Source organism: Neoarius graeffei, chromosome 2 (assembly GCF_027579695.1).
Source record: "Neoarius graeffei isolate fNeoGra1 chromosome 2, fNeoGra1.pri, whole genome shotgun sequence".
In the NCBI taxonomy this organism is placed as follows: domain Eukaryota; kingdom Metazoa; phylum Chordata; class Actinopteri; order Siluriformes; family Ariidae; genus Neoarius; species Neoarius graeffei.
The window spans coordinates 3,082,706-3,101,349 of record NC_083570.1 but is presented as its reverse complement, the minus strand read 5'-3'; the positions used below and the strand labels follow the sequence as shown (position 1 = coordinate 3,101,349).

Below are 18,644 nucleotides of genomic sequence, written 5' to 3'. Positions count from 1 at the left end.
TAAAAATGTTTTGCATGCGTCTCTGTCAAGAACCACCTCTGAAGAATACAACGTGGAATAAAATTCTTGAAAAAATGTTAAAAGCCCTATGATCTGTAACTATTTTGCCAACACTGTTTCATATTAGATCGCTATTTCCTTTGGACTCAGTTTCCTTCAACCTCAGTGCAAGCTAGTTCGATCTGAATGAAAATAATGTTTTTACTTGTTTTGTGAAAGATAAACTCAGCTTTGGAGATTGATAGACGCTCCAACAGTTTCTGACAGGCTTCTTCTGAAAAAGACTGGGCCTGTTGATGTTCTGAAGACTGGATTTCCTGTTCCAGCTCAGTGAAGCGCTCATTTTTAAGACTCTTGGCCTTTGAGGAGAAAGCAATGCAGTGCTCTCGTAGGTTGCATTTAGTAGCTTCCTGTGGGTTTGAACAATGGCCTGAATTAAGTCCAAAAAATTCCATTAGCCCTGATTGGAGCTGGTTGAAAAAACGCAGAATCATACAACAGTCGTTAAAGCGCCATCTACGGGCTTTAACATGTGCTGAAGCATAGGCGATATGTCAATAGTAGATATGCCCTGAGGTAAGGGAGCACTAACCAGGATATAATCATCTCATCTCATCTCATCTCATTATCTCTAGCCGCTTTATCCTGTTCTACAGGCAAGCTGGAGCCTATCCCAGCTGACTACGGGCGAAAGGCGGGGTTCACCCTGGACAAGTCGCCAGGTCATCACAGGGCTGACACATAGACACAGACAACCATTCACACTCACATTCACACCTACGCTCAATTTAGAGTCACCAGTTAACCTAACCTGCATGTCTTTGGACTGTGGGGGAAACCGGAGCACCCGGAGGAAACCCACGTGGACACGGGGAGAACATGCAAACTCCACACAGAAAGGCCCTCGCCGGCCACGGGGCTCGAACCCAGGACCTTCTTGCTGTGAGGCGACAGCGCTAACCACTACACCACCGTGCCACCCCACACACATTCCAGGTTATAATATTTAGATTAGACATAGTCTACTGAGTTGTAGTAGCACAACAGTGTTGGAAAAGTCTTTCTGGGAAACAGTGTGGATATCAGTAACGATATATGGTGCCCTTAAAGCAAAACTCCATGGCCAAACAAACGTCACAGTGAAGTTAACGGCTGCCAGCAAAACTAAACAAATAACAGCACTTAAAACTATATACAGTACAGGACATACTCTACAAGCTGTAAGGAGTTCATCAGGAAAACCCCTTTGGCTAGTAAAAAGTTAGAAATCTTTAAAGTCGTAGCTCCTCCTAGCAATGCAAACCCCCCACCCTACCCCACTCATTACAGTGGTGTAATTATTCATCACTGTCATCAATTATTATGTCCCTTCATAAGAACAGTGGTTGTAAGAAAATGAATAAAGGACACCCCTGCCTAAATAAACTGCAAGCTGGCCTAGTGGTTAGCATGTCCGCCTGTTGACTGGGAGACTGTGAGTTCTACTCGCGGTTGGGTCATACCAAAGGCCATCGTAAAAATGGTACCTACTGCCATCTGGCAAGGCACGCTGCAATACAGATGCAAGCAGGGAGTCAAACTCTCATGGTTACCAGAGGACCCGCCCCTCACCGTAACCCTAGCTGTATAATAGGCGAGAGGCGCCTCACCCAAGTGCCTCAAGAACTGGTTAGTACTGGGACAGGAGACTGCCTGGAAAGACTAGTTCCTGGCGTAGGAGGGAATTTGACTGCCTAACTAAACCCAAAGAGCCGTCTATAACCTAATTTGTGTGAATGTAGCACACATAGCCTCACACAAGTGACAGGCTAAAATGAAAAGCATGAACGGTAATCTCCTACCTCACCATGATGACAGCATCAACACAAAAGTCCACAGTCCCATATTAAACGTTGGGCAGGCTAGATTGCGTCGTTGTTACTTGCGGCGACCATAGGTTGATGTTCTGCTGTATCCATCTGGAGTTCTGTATCTACCTCAGCGCTTCAGTTGTCTAGCGCCTTGCTCTCTCACCCAGGTGTAGAGCCAGTGGCATCTCTGCAGGTCAGGTTGTTAGACAGGATGAACTGCTCTGCTTCATAAGGTGATCAGCACAAAATTTTGCCTGCCACAGTAAGTGATTTTCAGTGTAGCTGGGAACAGGAGAAACATTTGAATCCCGGATGCCTCTGTCCGCTTCCTCACTTCAGCAAAGGCCTTTCATTTCTTGGTGGTGTCCAATGGGATGCACAGCTCTCACACTACTCAGAATTGCTTGTCTGTGGGTGTAGTCTCATTCTCATTATCTCTAGCCGCTTTATCCTGTTCTACAGGGTCGCAGGCAAGCTGGAGCCTATCCCAGCTGACTACGGGTGAAAGGCGGGGTACACCCTGGACAAGTCGCCAGGTCATCACAGGGCTGACACATAGACACAGACAACCATTCACACTCACATTCACACCTACGCTCAATTTAGAGTCACCAGTTAACCTAACCTGCATGTCTTTGGACTGTGGGGGAAACCGGAGCACCCGGAGGAAACCCACGCAGACACGGGGAGAACATGCAAACTCCACACAGAAAGGCCCTCGCCGGCAATGGGGCTCGAACCCGGACCTTCTTGCTGTGAGGCGACAGCGCTAACCATGTGGGTGTAGTCGAGTAGCTTAAATATAAATGTGCGAGGGCGGCTAACATTAGTGGTCTTGTCAGAGTACAGGTGGTGGGCTCGTTCTATTTTGATGCCTCGATCAGCAACAGATGGGATCCATGTAGGTGGAGTCGCCCTTAAAAAGGCGATGCAGTTTTCACCCTCCACTCCTTCACTCAGCCCAAATGAACAGAGGTTGGATCTTCTACTTTTGTCTTCCATATCTGCCAGTTTGGAGTTCAAGTCATCGATTTTCAGCCTCATAGATTTGACCTGCTCTCTATCGTGTCTAGTTGCTGACGGAGCAGAATCGCACCTTGACTGAAGTCGTTGAAATGTTTTCTCCAGTCGTTCAATCTGGCTCGTGGCTGTCGTTATGGTGTCGGTGGTATTCTTCAATTCCAGTCTTAGGTCAGATATCTGCGGGCGCAGAACATCATTTAAAGCAGCTTTGACCGCCGCAGTGACCATGCTATTTAGCTCTGCTCTCTGTTCAGCTAGGGCCTGCTTCGCTCTTGCTAAGACGGCGTTGTCCAGATCTGCTCTCGAGATGCTAGGCGACGATTCCTTGAATCTCTTTTTTGACAGGGGAATGTTTGGCTTCTTTAATAGCACCAGTATTGTGTGGTACCAGTGCTTTAGAGGGTTTTACGTAATGCAGGATAATTTGCTTCCAGGGAATATGAAAGTAACGAGTAGTAAAGTGGAGCTCACTAAATTCATGTCTGCACCGCCATGAATCGGTCACGTGACTCCTACTTTAACTGTTTGTTCAGGTCCAAATGCTCCATACCAGGAGCTGCAGGGAGGGGTCCTGTAGGTGACCACCCTCATCTAGCAGCCCCCCACCCCCACCGCCCCCTGGCCCAAGCCAGTAAACTTGGGGGAAACACTGCTCACTGTGCTGTAGTTGAATGTCTCTCGCCTGTCTCTCTTTCTCTGTAGAAGAGAGTTTCTGTGGTTGACTAAATGATAATTTATAACATTGTCATATCTGTGTGTGTGTGTGTGTCAGGAGTGATGAGTGTTTCTTGGCTTGACGATGTGAATTGGCTCAGCTTGGCGTGGTTAAGTGTTAGCGTTAGCATTGGCGTGAAGCCCATGGACGGTTGGCTGGAGCGAGGCTGAGTTCCTACTGGATTTGATCCAGATTTAATGCTCGCTTTGTGAATTTTCACAAAATACGACCTTTCAGAAAAATAAATCCAACTAAAATCAATAGAAATGAACTTTACTCCAAACAGATGATCAGTGATTACACCACGCTGCTTCTCAGGATCGAGCGAGCGGTGATGATAAAATACCATGCACTGATCCAGAATCCGTCTGGACGCTGTTCAAAGCCACAGATTTGTGAACCCAAATGTACAGCACGTTTCTGTTTATTCCCAACACATTCCCAAAGAAGTCCGGTCCAAAACGAGTTCTTCATCTTGGGATAGTGGTCTGAGATATGGAAACGTGTCGGGACGATTCCACGGCATTTTCAGAAAGTACGCACCCTGACTTGCATAGATCTTCCATCAGCCAGACTCACTGTGTGCTTCCGGAATCTACTTTTATTTACAGAAAACAGCAATGACCAGATGATGAGAATCATTCCGGTCCTCGCTGGAGTTCTAATGGAATCTGTAGCCGCTTTATCCTGTTCTACAGGGTTGCAGGCGAGCTGGAGCCTATCCCAGCTGACTACGGGCGAAAGGCGGGGTACACCCTGGACAAGTTGCCAGGTCATCACAGGGCTGACACATAGACACAGACAACCATTCACACTCACACTCACACCTACGGTCAATTTAGAGTCACCAGTTAACCTAACCTGCATGTCTTTGGACTGTGGGGGAAACCGGAGCACCCGGAGGAAACCCACGCGGACACGGGGAGAACATGCAAACTCCGCACAGAAAGGCCCTCGCCGGCCACGGGGCTCGAACCCGGACCTTCTTGCTGTGAGGCGACAGCGCTAACCACTACACCACCGTGCCGCCCAAAATATTTTGTTAGTAACGATATAACATAAGTGACGTAAATTGTACCAAGAACTTCGAAAGCGTAAGCATTCTCTACGGAGCCTCCTAAGGGTCATGCTGATGCAGTGGGTGTTTTTTTTTTTTTTAAGCTACTTCTGCACTCACTTGAACTTTTATTGTGCAAAAGTAGCTCCAAAAAGAAAAAAATCCCCACTATGACCCTTAGGGGGCATCGTCATTCTGTAATTCTCTGATTGTTAGAATACATGGCAAATAATTTACCAGTAGGTGTAGTAGAGTCATAGAAAACCAACAGACCCAACATTCATGATATGCATGCTCCTGAGTCTGCGTAATCGAATAATTAAGTGAAAGGGACGTGTTCAAAAATAATAGCAGTGCGGAGTTTAATTAGTGAGGTCATTCATTCTGTGAAAAAACAGATGTCAGGAATTTAAGGATGAAGCCAGCACATGTTGTACATCCATTTCTCTCTGAAAACCTGAGAAACATGGGTCGTTCCAGACATTGTTCAGAAGAACAGCGTGCTTTGATTAAAACGTTGATTGGAGAGGTAAAACGTATACTGTAAAGAAGTGCAGAAAATGATGGGCTGCTCAGCTAAAATGATCTCCAGCGCTTTAAAATGGACAGCAAAGCCAGAGAGACGTGGAAGAAAACAGAAGACTACCATTCGAATGGATCGAAGAATAGCCAGAATGGCAAAGACTCAGCCAATGATCAGCTCCAGGGTGATCAAAGACGGTCTGAAGTTACCTGTGAGTACTGTGACAATTAGAAGACGCCTGTGTGAAGCTAATCTATCGGCAAGAAGCTCCCGCAAAGTTCCACTGTTAAAAAAAAAAAAGACGTGCTGAAGAGGATACAATTTGCCAAAGAACACATCGACTGGCCTAAAGAGAAATGGAAAAACATTTTGTGGACTGATGAAAGCAGTGGCGGCTGGTAGTCTTTCAAACAGGGGAGGCTGGTCGGTTACGATATTTCCAGATTTTAAAAGAAAAAAGAAAAAACATCAATTTTGCCCATACTCTTGCCTCTGATCTGGCTGATTGTTGGCAGCGTCACAAACTGTGAAATAACAGGTTCTTTTGGCCCATTAGCCTACTGTCCAATATACATGATGGTGGTGTTGGGGGGAGGGGTATATTTTAACATTTTATATTTTAAAATTGTGGCATGTTGTTTAAAAATTGATCATTATTGAAAGCAGCTCTTTGTCAGGAACCTCAGCAGTAACAGCAGAGTGTTCTGGAATAGGCACAAGCACTGACCTTGGGGAGCCAAACATAGAGCCGGGGGCCACACATTTCATTCAATGACACTTTCCCTATATTTTACTTATTTTGACTGAGAAATGTTTTATTGACAATTTTGATAACCCTTCACTTTTAATCCAGGTCTGTAGTGTGAAATGTTCTCGGCTGTGTTTTTGTTTAAAAATGTTTTCCAAATTGTAGCGGTGTTTAATTCATATCCAGAAAAATATATATTCCAATATAATATACTCAGCATAAACATTTTAAATAGATTCTATATTTTTGGTCCATCCATGACATATTACTAAAGTAGCCTATTTACTGTTGTTGATGTGGGTCACTTGCTGTTAGCCAATTCACTTTCTCGTACCAGGAGAGCTGAAAGGAACGAGTATTATTCCCTACCTTTTTCACCAAGTCAATTTGAGGCGTTGGTCTACCCTGCTCTTTAATTTTAATTTTTTCCTCGAAAGGAAGACTGGCAAATGGCGTCGCCAAAATTAAATCAGCAATGCTTGGCATCCGTACGCAGCTTTCTTGCTAGCTGACTAGCCCCCTCAAGTTCAAGTTCAGTCACTCAAATAAACGACATTTCTGGAACTAAGATAGCAAACTTGACAACACTATATTTACAATGAAAATATATACGAACTAAAAAAGCTGGTAGAAACCGTATGTAATGAATGAAATCGAAATGTAAGCTGATCTCTTACAATACACCACAGCACTTGCGAATCCGCATGGGACTGAACTGAAATTCACCGCTGCCTGTCTATATTTGAAACGAGCTGTCAATCAAAGAAAATATCCGGCCGCTTTCACCAATCACCAGATTCCTCGCGGAAACTGCCATGTCCCTCCCATGTGAGGCTCGGAGTCCGTGGGCGGGCATTTTCGCAGTATTTGTCCAATAACCGTCTTGCATTTTGAGATTGAAAAGCGCAGAGCTCCCAAATGCCATTGAAGTCCACTGAGGCTGCGCTGCATCGCGCTGTCACGAGGGGGAAAAACTCACGCACACATTAAAGTTATAAGGGCATTTTTAGAGGAGGCTGAGCCTGCCTCGTTGTCTTAGAGCAGTCGCCCGTGGATGAAAGTAAAATTGTTCTTTTTTGGTCCAAGAGCTGCAGACAGTTTTTCAGACAACCCCCAAACACTGAATTCAAGCCACAGTACACTCTGAAGACAGTGAAGCATGGTGGTGCAAGCATCATGATATGGGAATGTTTCTCTTACTGTGGTGTCGGGCCTATTTATCGCATACCAGGGATCATGGATCAGTTTGCATATATCAAAATACTTGAAGAGGTCATGTTGCCTTATGCTGAAGAGGAAATGCCCTTGAAATGGGTGTTTCAACAAGACAACGACCCCAAACACACCAGTAAGCGAGCAGCATCAGGGTTCAAGACCAACAAAATGAAAGTTATGGAATGGCCAGCCCAATCCCCGGACCTTAATCCGATAGAAAACTTGTGGGGTGACGTCAAAAATGCTGTTTCTGAGGCAAAACCAAGAAATGCAGAGGAACTGTAGAATGTTGTCAAATCATCCTGGGCTGGAATACCTGTTCACAGGTGCCAGAAGTTCTCAGAAACCGTGGTTCTACAACTAAATATTAGTTTAGTGATTCACAGGAATGCTAAATCCTTAAGATTTTTTCAGTTTATACAGTAAATATTTGGAGTTTGTAATGAAAAATGCAGACACTGCGATTTTTTTGAACAGCCCAATGTTCATTTTTCTTCATTTTCTGTAAAGTAATTAAAATCTTCATACATTTTTCTTCATGTTTTGATGTAGAATATAATGTGCAGTGTTCCCAGTGCATGGAAATAAAAACTATTAACCTCCTAAGGCCCAAGCTGTTTTTTTTTTACATGCATTTTTTATTTCTCTTTGCTATTTGGGCTTATTAGAACCTGATTAGAATAAAAACTAAGCATCATCTTTTGATAAGATGTACTTTTAGAGAAAAAGTATGTCCACATATGTGGATTCTTGTTCCGAATTTCTAAAAAGTGCTGTCCACGCATGTGACCGCTAAGCCCTAGGAGGTTAAAGGATTTTGAGCTTTACTCACGTTTTTAAACACAACTGTAAATTAAATTGAATCATTAATACGTCTTGATGCAAATGAGTGAAAATACTTGTTTTCAGGAACACTTAAAAAAAAAAAAATCAACATTCGCAGTTGTTCACGCCAAGGTTTCTTTTCAAAACAAAGTCACACCTCGTCACAATCTATCACTTTTTACTCCATTACAGTATATGTTCATCACCCTGAGATTTCTCTTTATCTTTCCCTCGTTCCGTTCCGGTTTCCTGTAAGTTTTGGGGTTTTGTGCGTGCAGCAATACTGCCCCCTGGTGTCTGCACACACACACGTATGTATACACAGTTGCAGAAACGTGGGTGTAGATCCATTTGCTGGTAAAGTGATAAAGGAAGTACAGTACCGTCCAGGAAGGAAGAACAGGTTCTTATCCTGGAACCAGAGTGTATTTTATCCTCCGTTTTTTAACCACGAGTCAGGGCCGATGTTCGTTCGTTCGTTCGTTCTCTTGGGAACGATCTCGAGGGTTTGAGCTCTGTGTCACTTCGACTAAAACTCGTTTATTTTGTGCACAAGTGGTTTCTGATGTCTTTAAGTTTGTCCTTTGAGAGATACTGCATCTTTAAAATGGAGGTCATGATGATGATGATGATGATTTTTTATTTTTTTTTTATTTTCAGGATGTCTGCTGCTTACTTGTTTGATTTGCAGGATTTTTTAAAATATATTTTATTTGGTGAATAACTCACAATACTTTTTTTTTTTTTTTTTTTAAACCTAGAATTGGATAGACGTAATCAGAAGTACCTCCGATAACGCATGTGCCAATTTTTGGGTTGCACGATATATCGTGATACCGACAGTACGGCGGGGCGATATGAGGAAAACATCACATCGCAATTCTTGAAGATATTTCCCTGATATTTCCTGGCTGCGTATACAGTGGTGCTTGAAAGTTTGTGAACCCTTTAGAATTTTCTATATTTCTGCATAAATATGACCTAAAACATCATCAGATTTTCACACAAGTCCTAAAAGTAGATAAAGAGAACCCAGTTAAACAAATGAGACAAAAATATTATACTTGGTCATTTATTTATTGAGGAAAATGCTCCAATATTACATATCTGTGAGTGGCAAAAGTATGTGACCCTTTGCTTTCAGTATCTGGTGTGACCCCCTTGTGCAGCAATAACTGCAACTAAACGTTTGCGGTAACTGTTGATCAGTCCTGCACACCGGCTTGGAGGAATTTTAGCCCGTTCCTCCGTACAGAACAGCTTCAACTTTGGGATGTTGGTGGGTTTCCTCACATGAACTGCTCACTTCAGGTCCTTCCACAATATTTTGATTGGATTAAGGTCAGGACTTTGACTTGGCCATTCCAAAACATTAACTTTATTCTTCTTTAACCATTCTTTGGTAGAACGACTTGTGTGCTTAGGGTCGTTGTCTTGCTGTGTGACCCACCTTCTCTTGAGATTCAGCTGAAGGACAGATATCCTGACATTTTCCTTTAGAATTCACTGGTATAATTCAGAATTCATTGTTCCATCAATGATGGCAAGCCGTCCTGGCCCAGATGCAGCAAAACAGACCCAAACCATGATACTACCACCACCATGTTTCACAGATGGGATAAGGTTCTTATGCTGGAATGCAGTGTTTTCCTTTCTCCAAACATAATGCTTCTCATTTAAACCAAAAAGTTCTATTTTGGTCTCATCCGTCCACAAACATTTTTCCAATAGCCTTCTGGCTTGTCCACATGATCTTGAGCAAACTGCAGACGAGCAGCAATGTTCTTTTTGGAGAGCAGTGGCTTTCTCCTTGCAACCCTGCCATGCACACCATTGTTGTTCAGTGTTCTCCTGATGGTGGACTCATGAACATTAACATTAGCCAATGTGAGAGAGGCCTTCAGTTGCTTAGAGGTTACCCTGGGGTCCTTTGTGACCTCGCCGACTATTACACGCCTTGCTCTTGGAGTGATCTTTGTTGGTCGCCCACTCCTGGGGAGGGTAACAATGGTCTTGAATTTCCTCCATTTGTACACAATCTGTCTGACTGTGGATTGGTGGAGTCCAAACTCTTTAGAGATGGTCTTGTAACCTTTTCCAGCCTGATGAGCATCAACAACGCTTTTTCTGAGGCCCTCAGAAATCTCCTTTGTTTGTCCCATGATACACTTCCACAAACATGTGTTGTGAAGATCAGACTTTGATAGATCCCTGTTCTTTAAATAAAACAGGGTGCCCACTCACACCTGATTGTCATCCCATTGATTGAAAACACCTGACTCTAATTTCACCTTCAAATTGACTGCTAATCCTAGAGGTTCACATACTTTTGCCACTCACAGATATGTAATATTGGGTCATTTTCCTCAATAAATAAATGACCAAGTATAATATTTTTGTCTCATTTGTTTAACTGGGTTCTCTTTATCTACTTTTAGGACTTGTGTGAAAATCTGATGATGTTTTAGGTCATATTTATGCAGAAATATAGAAAATTCTAAAGGGTTCACAAACTTTCAAGTACCACTGTGTATATGTCTCCTATAATAAGCTTTTATCGTTTTTCTGTTTCAATAATTTACGTAAATAATATTTAACACCGAAAAGAGGATTTTATTGCACTTTTAAAGTACAAAATTTTAACATCAAATTAGCTCCTTACAGTCAGGTCAAAAAAAAAAAAAAGTATTGCGATATACCAGTAATTGATCACGATATCATTCATATCAGTGATCATATCGCCCGGCTGTAATTCAGTGTTGCCGTTGTTATCACTCGAGGTCGCGTTCCAGGAAATAATATCAGTATCTTGAGAATATAAATGTAGTTTTGTTTTGTTTTTTTAAAGGAAATTGGCACATGTTGACTGTGAGAGTGTCCGAAACTAACGAACCCAGGCAGCTTTGCATGTTATGATGTTTTTCTTTCATACATTTTTTTTTCTTTATTGCTATTTTTTTTCAGGTTGCATGGAGGGACAGACATGCATGTGTTTGTTAAAGAAGAACAAAACATTGAGGAATCAAATAAACTAAAATAAGGCACAATTTGCTGCTTCTGTTGGAAAAAAAAAAAAAAAAGAAAGTGTTTGCATTGACCCCTATTTTCTTCATTCTGTTTGTGCTGTTTGCTGTTTTTTCTCATTCGCTTGCCAGGAGGACCTACTATTCTTACTCATATTACCTGTAAGTAAAAAAAAAACAAAACTAAACGGGGGCTGGTTACAGCCAAGTCGAGGGCTTGTTGGTCTTTGTTTCTCGGTTAGTTCTGTTAGTGTTTTAAAGATGCAGTATCCTTTTTTCAAGTGACTCGCTTTTAAAACAACCAACCAACCAACCAACCAACCAACCGACCGACCACAAACACGCTGCCATGTTTCCCAGCTCCAACATGCTCCGTGCTCTCCATGACCCCAGCGCTGTGTTAGTTGAAAAAAGAATGCTGCATTTGTGTCTGTTTCATTTTCTTTCTTTCATTACATTCTTTATTACTTTTCTTGTTGTTGTGTGTGCATGTGTGTGTGTGTCGGGTTATCACCCCTGCCATTCATCTCTTACCTTCTCCTCTCTCTCACACTCACACCAGCGCATTCATACATGTTCATTTTTTTTTTCAATATTGTTGACCATCGAGTGGATTTGTTCGCGGTGTAACTGTACGATGAGGACCCGATTCCGAAAAAGTTGGGACAAAGCACAAATTGTAAATAAAAACCGAATGCAATAATTTACAAATCTCAAAAACTGTCGAAAGTGAGACATTTTGAAATTTCATGACAGCAACACATCTCAAAAAAGTTGGGACCGGGGCAATAAGAGGCTGGAAAAGTTAAAGGTACGAAAAAGGAACAGCTGGAGGACCAAATTGCAACTCATTAGGTCAATTGGCAATAGGTCATTAACATGACTGGGTATAAAAAGAGCATCTTGGAGTGGCAGCGGCTCTCAGAAGTAAAGATGGGAAGAGGATCACCAATCCCCCTAATTCTGCACCGACAAATAGTGGAGCAATATCAGAAAGGAGTTCGACAGTGTAAAATTGCAAAGAGTTTGAACATATCATCATCTACAGTGCATAATATCATCAAAAGATTCAGAGAATCTGGAAGAATCTCTGTGCGTAAGGGTCAAGGCCGGAAAACCATACTGGGTGCCCGTGATCTTCGGGCCCTTAGACGGCACTGCATCACATACAGGCATGCTTCTGTATTGGAAATCACAAAATGGGCTCAGGAATATTTCCAGAGAACATTATCTGTGAACACAATTCACCGTGCCATCCGCCGTCGCCAGCTAAAACTCTATAGTTCAAAGAAGAAGCCGTATCTAAACACGATCCAGAAGCGCAGACGTCTTCTCTGGGCCAAGGCTCATTTAAAATGGACTGTGGCAAAGTGGAAAACTGTTCTGTGGTCAGACGAATCAAAATGTGAAGTTCTTTATGGAAATCAGGGACGTCGTGTCATTCGGACTAAAGAGGAGAAGGACGACCCGAGTTGTTCTCGGCGCTCAGTTCAGAAGCCTGCATCTCTGATGGTATGGGGTTGCATTAGTGCGTGTGGCATGGGCAGCTTACACATCTGGAAAGACACCATCAATGCTGAAAGGTATATCCAGGTTCTAGAGCAACATATGCTCCCATCCAGACGACGTCTCTTTCAGGGAAGACCTTGCATTTTCCAACATGACAATGCCAAACCACATACTGCATCAATTACAGCATCATGGCTGCGTAGAAGAAGGGTCCGGGTACTGAACTGGCCAGCCTGCAGTCCAGATCTTTCACCCATACAAAACATGGAAGATACGACAAAAAAGACCTAAGACAGTTGAGCAACTAGAATCCTACATTAGACAAGAATGGGTTAACATTCCTATCCCTAAACTTGAGCAACTTGTCTCCTCAGTCCCCAGACGTTTACAGACTGTTGTAAAGAGAAAAGGGGATGTCTCACAGTGGGAAACATGGCCTTGTCCCAACTTTTTTGAGATGTGTTGTTGTCATGAAATTTCAAATCACCTAATTTTTCTCTTTAAATGATACATTTTCTCAGTTTAAACATTTGATATGTCATCTATGTTCTATTCTGAATAAAATATGGAATTTTGAAACTTCCACATCATTGCATTCCGTTTTTATTTACAATTTGTACTTTGTCCCAACTTTTTTGGAATCGGGGTTGTACTATCACACAGTGGGACAAAGATATGAAGTTTACCTTCGAGTGGTGAATGAGTGAAATATTTCCAACAAAAGAAGATAAACTTCCTCGCGTCACTGTGTAATGTTCTTTATATTATTTTGACACCGCGCGTCTAGTCAGTGGGAAAACACTGGGAGTGAAATATCGGGAATTATTATACAGTGCATTCAGGACACATTTTTGATGGAATAAAAACATGTTCTATTCCCTTCTAGCGGGTTTCATTCATTTGGTTCGATAGCATGTTAGCGTATCGCTTATCCTACGTGTATTACGTCACTCTACCCAATGGAGAATGAGCGTTGAATGTGGTTTACGATACTGCACGGCTGTCAAGACAACATGATGTCACACGTCAGAGACGTAAAACCTCCGCGCTAGCGAGCGACAATTTGTAAACAAACATGGCCGCCAGGTTTGCTTCATTAAATATGGAATACGTTGAGAGAATTTTGAAAGAGAAAGACGCGTTGAAGACCTGAAAGGAATGTGTATGGGTAATAATAATAATAATAATAATAACAATAATGGCTGGCTTTTTTTTGTGGTCTGTCAGATATATTCCGTTCAGGATCATGCTTGCCGAATGGAATATATCTGATAGACCACTCAACGCCAGCCAATATTATTTGTCACTCAGATCCGCGATGTATTTCGTCTGAAAAATGCAAGTTTTTCAACCCGAGAAGATAAACGTTTTCATATCTTCAAGCCAACGTGTGATTTTCTTTTTGTTATATCGACACATTCACAACCAAAGTCCCCAAATTTATCAAAACAAATTGATCATCGAGTTCCTCATGAGGTTCTCCATGTCCCGGATGAAAAACACAAGTCTGTATTTCCCAGCAAAACACTCAGGTATATACCGGTATTGTATCGAGGATTACAGTAGACCCCCGCCTATTCGCGGTTCAGTATTCGCGAATTCACGTATTCGCGGGATTTTATATAGAACATAACTCCTATACATTCGCAGAAATCTCAGCGATTCGCGGTCATTTGCGGCAAACATATCGAACGTTTATGCACTGCGAACGTTTACGCACTGCTACATTCTCGGAGCCGAATGCTCGCTCGCTATTGGCTGAAGTTTGAATGGCGGGCTGCTGCTCGTTGGCTGATACGAATGAGCGCATTGTACAGTACAGTCTCGCGGTTCCCGTAGTTCAGACTTGTTCACGTGTTGTGCATTCTTGGTATTTTTAAATAATTTTTACGCCCTACAATGGCTCCTAAACGCTCTGCATCTTCTAAGGCTCCTGCCAAGGAACCTAAGCGCCAGAAGAAGGTAAGAAGGTAGGACTTCTCGATACGGCATCAACGAGAGTACGTACCGTGCGCTACATAAAGAGCAGTTTTTTGGGGGGGGGTTTACAAGTATTCGCGATTTTGGCTTATTTGCGGCCATGTTCGGTCCCTAACCCCCACGAATACTGAGGGCTTACTGTACATCGCTCATAAAAAAATCGCCATTTTTACTGAAAATGCTTTGTTTGTGTTGCACTCGAGACACAAATCGCACAAAAGAAAAAAGAATTCCTCGGTCGTCAGTTTGGTGATCAGCGATCTTTGGTTCGATCTGTGGCGTGAGAAATTTGTTATTAAAAACGCACCAATCGGAGGACGGCAAACTCGCGAGTATCATTCAAATGTGATTGATTCCTGTTCTGCTGATCTTATCAGACTCGACCAACAAGTCAAATGTTTAGATTAAAAAAAAAATTGTTTATCGCGGTCCATCGTTCACGCCGTTGTGACGTCAGCCATGCGTGTGAGCTCGTATCTAAACATCCCGATGCGTGACGTAGTCAGTAGACCGTTCCTGGCAGGGAGCTGCACAGAGAACAGCCATGTACTGCAGCCTTCGTTTTACAAACAATGGCCTTGTTTATGCTTCCTTTAGGCACGAAAATAAATACGCCCATTTCGAACGATGTACAGTAACAGTCAATGCTTGTGTCCTTTTTAAGTTGGCGTCGCTGTAATAAAGTGATGCATCCACTAGAGGGCGGCTCCGAGTCAAAGTTTCTGGTGACGGTGAAGGAGGCCGTAATAACGCACTGGTTTAAAAAGCCGAGGGACATCAAACCGATTTAAAAATTCTCACAAAATCGAATAGGTTCTCGTCGTGTCTCACTTGAACTGTAAGCGACACGACTTCATGATTTCTGTTTCGTCCAGATCGGTGAGCTTTCAGAAAGCATACGGATGAAATGAACATGGAGTACGGACACATGGCTCCGCCCATATCTGTATACGTAGTTAATATTGAATATAAATGAGCCTTACGCAGAACTGAATTATTATTATTTTAATGGGTACTTGGTATTTTGGATTCGGTTCTAGTTTGTAAGCCAGTATGAGATTCCCAACCCTCCTCACGGGACGGTTATTTCCAGATTGATGTTTGACGACCAAAGCAGAAGGGAGTAATTTTCCTTTAGTCACAGGTCTATCATAAGAGGATCTTCGTTGTATTATCCGACACGGAGACGCGCGTCATCTATCACACAGCCCACGTTTTACCGCGATTGTTTCATACAGTGTGACGTGCTACAATCGTAAAATCCTGGTGAATTCGTACAGTTTAAAACTAGCGCCGTGTAGCTAATGGATATTGTTTTCGTAAATACGTTCCTCAAATCTGGTTTGGCGGAACAGCGTTAAGATGATGTTATTCTCTCCGCACTGTCGGTAAAGGTTCTCTCCACTTCCTGTTGGCTCCTTCAGCATGTTCATATGGCACTTTTTCTGGTGGGTTTCTTAAAGGTTTCTCCTTCCGTTCATTCTTCTGTCTCCTGTGTCTTCCTGAGAGACCTGTTCAGTGTTTTGGTGTCACGGTGGCTGTTGGTTTTAATAATAATAATAAATTAATGACATGACCCGGGTCGATTTGTCAGGAAGCTGGCGAAGAAGCGCAAGGACGCGGCTGGAAACGCGAGGCAGGAGATGACGCACATGGTCAATGCCATGGACCGGAGTTACGCCGAGCAGAACACGCTCCACACCGAGGAACCCATGACCGTCACCTTCATGGACTCGCACAGCTTCAACAACCGATGTAAGTGTAAATACGAAACCTTCCCCGAACTTAGCTTCCTGTTCAGGTTATGGGATCGAGTCAGAATGTGAACAGCTTTTACAATCGCAACTTGACATGGTTTCGGAAATATTTTTTAATGTATTATTTTTATTTGTACAGGTATATCTGAAAAAACATTATTGCAAAACGTTATGTGAAAAATCGCCGAGAATTTTATTCATGTCTACTCGCAGTTAACCAGCACGAGGCACATCACAATTCACCCAGTTCACAATTCGATTCGGTTTTCCTTATGATACTTTTTGGGGAAGAAAAAAAAAAGTGAAATTTAGTTCCGTCTGAAATGTGGTGATTGTGATATCTGTTTATTTCTGTAATATCTCACAAAATATCAGGCCATTCTGTGGTTGGGAAGTTATTTAATTTGAGGGGATTAAAGCAAATAATGTGCATGAAATCGCTCGCTTGGCGCAGTCAAGCAGACAGAGGAAGTCCGTGTGCGCATGCGCAGGTTTACCTTCTTCTTCTTCTTTTGGGTTTTACGGCAGCTGGCATCCACAGTGTCGCATTACTGCCATCTACAGGTTTCCCTTTGAGCGTGCACTGACAGTTCCATCATTCTGTCGCTAAACGAACAGCTGATCACACCGAGGTGCTCGCTGAGCGCCCATATTTATTAGTTTGATATTTCCTTCGTATATAACATAACGTCTTTTCTTCTTCTCGCTTTCTGTCCATTACTGTAGTCGCTCTTTCACGTTTCATTCGCACGCTCACGTCCTCCATTTTTCTCTCCTGTTTCAAATTTGTATCCCACAATGCCTTGCGTGAACGGGGAAAACCCACCACGGGATGTGATGCATGACGTAGTATCTTGTATTGTGTCATGGTGAAGCAGGAAAAAATAGCGGAGAATTTAGGGACACGTGGAGATAAACTCATTAATTGTTCTATTAAAAAAAAACTAATAAAATTGTAAGGCCCCGGTCACACCGCCCGAACTTTGCTGGAGCGTTCCTGGAGCGGTGAAAAAAATTCATCACCGCTCGTAACCGTTCACCACCGTTTAACAAAAGTTGGCCCCCGTTAAAGCAACGCCGTATACGCTCGGCCACCGCTGATGTTTCTCGAGGGGCCCTCCTACCGCTCCGAAAGTTTTGAGCTGCACAAAATATTGCGAGCGGTGAGTAGGGGGCAATTTTCCGCCCCGGCAAAGTTCACCCCCGCTCCACCAACGCCCAGTCAAAGTTTGGCACCGCTAGACGCAAGTTCGTGGACGCTTGGGTCCGCTAGGCCAACGCAGAAATCTTGAACGCTGGACCACCGCTGCTTCGCCAGCGTTGCCCGGGCGGCGATTAAACGTTGCACAAACTTCGGTGGAGCGGTTGTAAGCGTTTTACGAGCGGACACGGGGTTGCTGGAACGGTGTCGGGCGTTGAAGCAGCTATCCATGGCGGCGATGAACTTTGGTTTGGCGTTGGTATAGAGGTGTCGGAGCGGGACCAGAATTTGGCTATAAATACGGGGAGAAATGGACCAGGAGCTCATTTGGAATCGAGCTGCCGTTGAGTTCAGACCTCATCTATATCGAATTTGCTCAAAGTTACAGTAAAACTGTATCACCATGGATGCTGAGAGACTTGCTATGATTGGTGCTAAACCAACTTTATACCCCCGCCGAGCCAAAGCCCGCATGCGCAGAACGCCGCTATACCAACGCTCGCGTCACTGCTAAACCAACGCTCGCTACCGCTAAACCAACGCTAAAGCAACGCCGGCTTCAGTGGTGCACCGCTAAGCCAACGCCCATGTTTTCGATTTTTTTCCCATTTTGTGTGCGGTGACGAGCGTTGTCGAAATTCGGCCCCCCCTCCCTACCGTTCAAGGAACGCTCCAGCAAAGTTCGGGTGGTGTGACTGGGGCCTAAGCAAACCATGTGACTCTTTGACAGAGCAAGACATTGATGTCATTGAGGAATTTGTTGTCATCATGTATGATCGGTCAAGCATTTCAACGAAAGTTAATGAGACTCGTCTTGATCTTTTTGCCCGCAAACAACGGCCTTATAACAACATCCCACCATCCAGAGCTGCCCTGGTCGAACACATCAAAAGATCAATTCTACAGGCTGGACACACATGGGGTCAGTCACTTTGTAAAACGCAGGACTTACCATCACCATCAAGTTGGGGTCGGACAAAAAATGATGGGGTTCGGGTGCCGTATTGGACGTCAGTAGCACCTATAGCAGCGTCATGTCAGGAACTGGTCAAGTGTGGATGTAGAACAAACTGTTCTGGCAACTGTAAATGCTTTAAATCAGGACTGTCTTGCACTGCTCTCTGTAGTTGTAACGGCTCAGAAGATTAGATCCGCTGAGTCTTAGTGCAAACGGCAATTTATAAAAAAAAGTCTGTATTTCTGGAATGTCTTGCGCAT

At 43.3% G+C, this 18,644-nt stretch overlaps 1 protein-coding gene across 5 annotated transcripts in view; it reads left to right on the top strand.

Annotated features, from left to right (window-relative positions):
- ptprk (protein tyrosine phosphatase receptor type K) overlaps nucleotides 1-18,644 on the top strand; it is a 229,055-nt gene that overhangs the window by 167,628 nt on the left and 42,783 nt on the right. For 4 of the 5 annotated variants that reach the window (XM_060913567.1, XM_060913566.1, XM_060913568.1 and 1 more), the window contains 2 exons: nucleotides 11,112-11,141; nucleotides 16,063-16,223. In XM_060913567.1, the coding sequence (XP_060769550.1) occupies nucleotides 11,112-11,141; nucleotides 16,063-16,223 (191 nt within the window). The remainder of the gene's footprint in view (nucleotides 1-11,111; nucleotides 11,142-16,062; nucleotides 16,224-18,644) is intronic. The other variant, XM_060913569.1, reaches the window with a different exon arrangement.